At 37.5% G+C, this 1187-nt stretch overlaps 1 protein-coding gene across 1 annotated transcript in view; it reads left to right on the top strand.

Annotated features, from left to right (window-relative positions):
• Positions 1-970, top strand: part of LOC116841322 — a 139416-nt gene extending 138446 nt beyond the window's left edge. The window contains exon 12 of the mRNA XM_032809129.1: positions 657-970. Within this exon, the coding sequence (XP_032665020.1) occupies positions 657-673 (17 nt within the window). The 3' untranslated portion in view covers positions 674-970. The remainder of the gene's footprint in view (positions 1-656) is intronic.
• The last annotated feature ends 217 nt before the right edge of the window (positions 971-1187 follow it).

Genomic DNA, 1187 nt, shown 5'->3' on the forward strand with positions numbered 1-1187 from the left:
TATATATATATATATATATATATATATATGTACACTCGAGACGTATATACTGTTATATTTTACGTATCGATCTCAATGTTTTATTCAATCCGTGTGTCGTCCAGGATGACACGTTAGTAAGATCTCATCGCTCCTTATGTCGTGGTTCGTCGTATCCGAGAAACGTATAATCGCTGGAAAAAGCGTATTTTAAGCTCGCACGCTTAAGAGGAATCTCATATAGATATTTCGCGATAAATGATTGGCGCGAGAGAGATATATTAGCAAAGCGCTCGGATACCTCGAACCAATTAAGGACGATCGTTTTTTGAAGTCAGCGAAAGTTTTATATTTATCCTATTATATCGAAGTTACGAGACGCCCGTGAAGAGAAACATTTGCGTTCTAGCGTGGCAAATGTTTATCACATGATATTACACACACATACACACACACACAAACGATGCTTTCTGCTTGACTAGATCCATGTTACCAGGCTCTGGAGAAGGAAGGTGAGACGGTTCTCGGCGCACATATTCAGTATACGCACTTTACTTTTTCTAATTTCGCGAAATATGCAAAATAGAATAATGCGAAAATTCCTAAAGTCTGGTAGCATCGTCCTAAGATGGCTTAGAGAGCAAGAGATATATATATATATATATATATATTTTTAGGAGAGCATAATAAATAAATTTCGAGAACGCGCCGACAAATTTGGTTGACAGAAACAGGTGGGAGGAGAAGGGAAGAAGAACAAGGTACTCTCGAGACGAGTGAAAAGGAGACACGACAAATTAGTCTAAGGATTTAGTTGGGAAATCTACGGAGCGGCAAAAGCGACAACACCTGAACCAGTTGTACGGTTAGTTATTATTAACGTATAGTTAAGACGAAGAGGCTTATAGACTGTTGTATATACTAGAACAAAGAGTATTACTGATGCTACTATTATTTTTTAGAGATACACAATAAATAAGTTATATGTATACTTTTTCGTTTCGACCCGCATAACTTCCGTTTCTTACTGTGAACCGTGCGAGAATCGCGTCGTTCGTCTCGTTAGGTCGATACGCTTCACTAAAGTCCTCCTCATAGTGGGAAGCAATCTCAGAGGTTATGGCCAGCCAGATTTGTCTCAAAAAGATCACGTAGGGAGGAAAATATGTAATCAAAAAAAAAAAAAAAAAAAAAAAAAAACGAATTAA

This window comes from Odontomachus brunneus, unplaced genomic scaffold (assembly GCF_010583005.1).
Source record: "Odontomachus brunneus isolate Ranch 3 - 2012 unplaced genomic scaffold, Obru_v1 Obru_scaffold_002, whole genome shotgun sequence".
Taxonomy (NCBI): Eukaryota; Metazoa; Arthropoda; class Insecta; order Hymenoptera; family Formicidae; genus Odontomachus; species Odontomachus brunneus.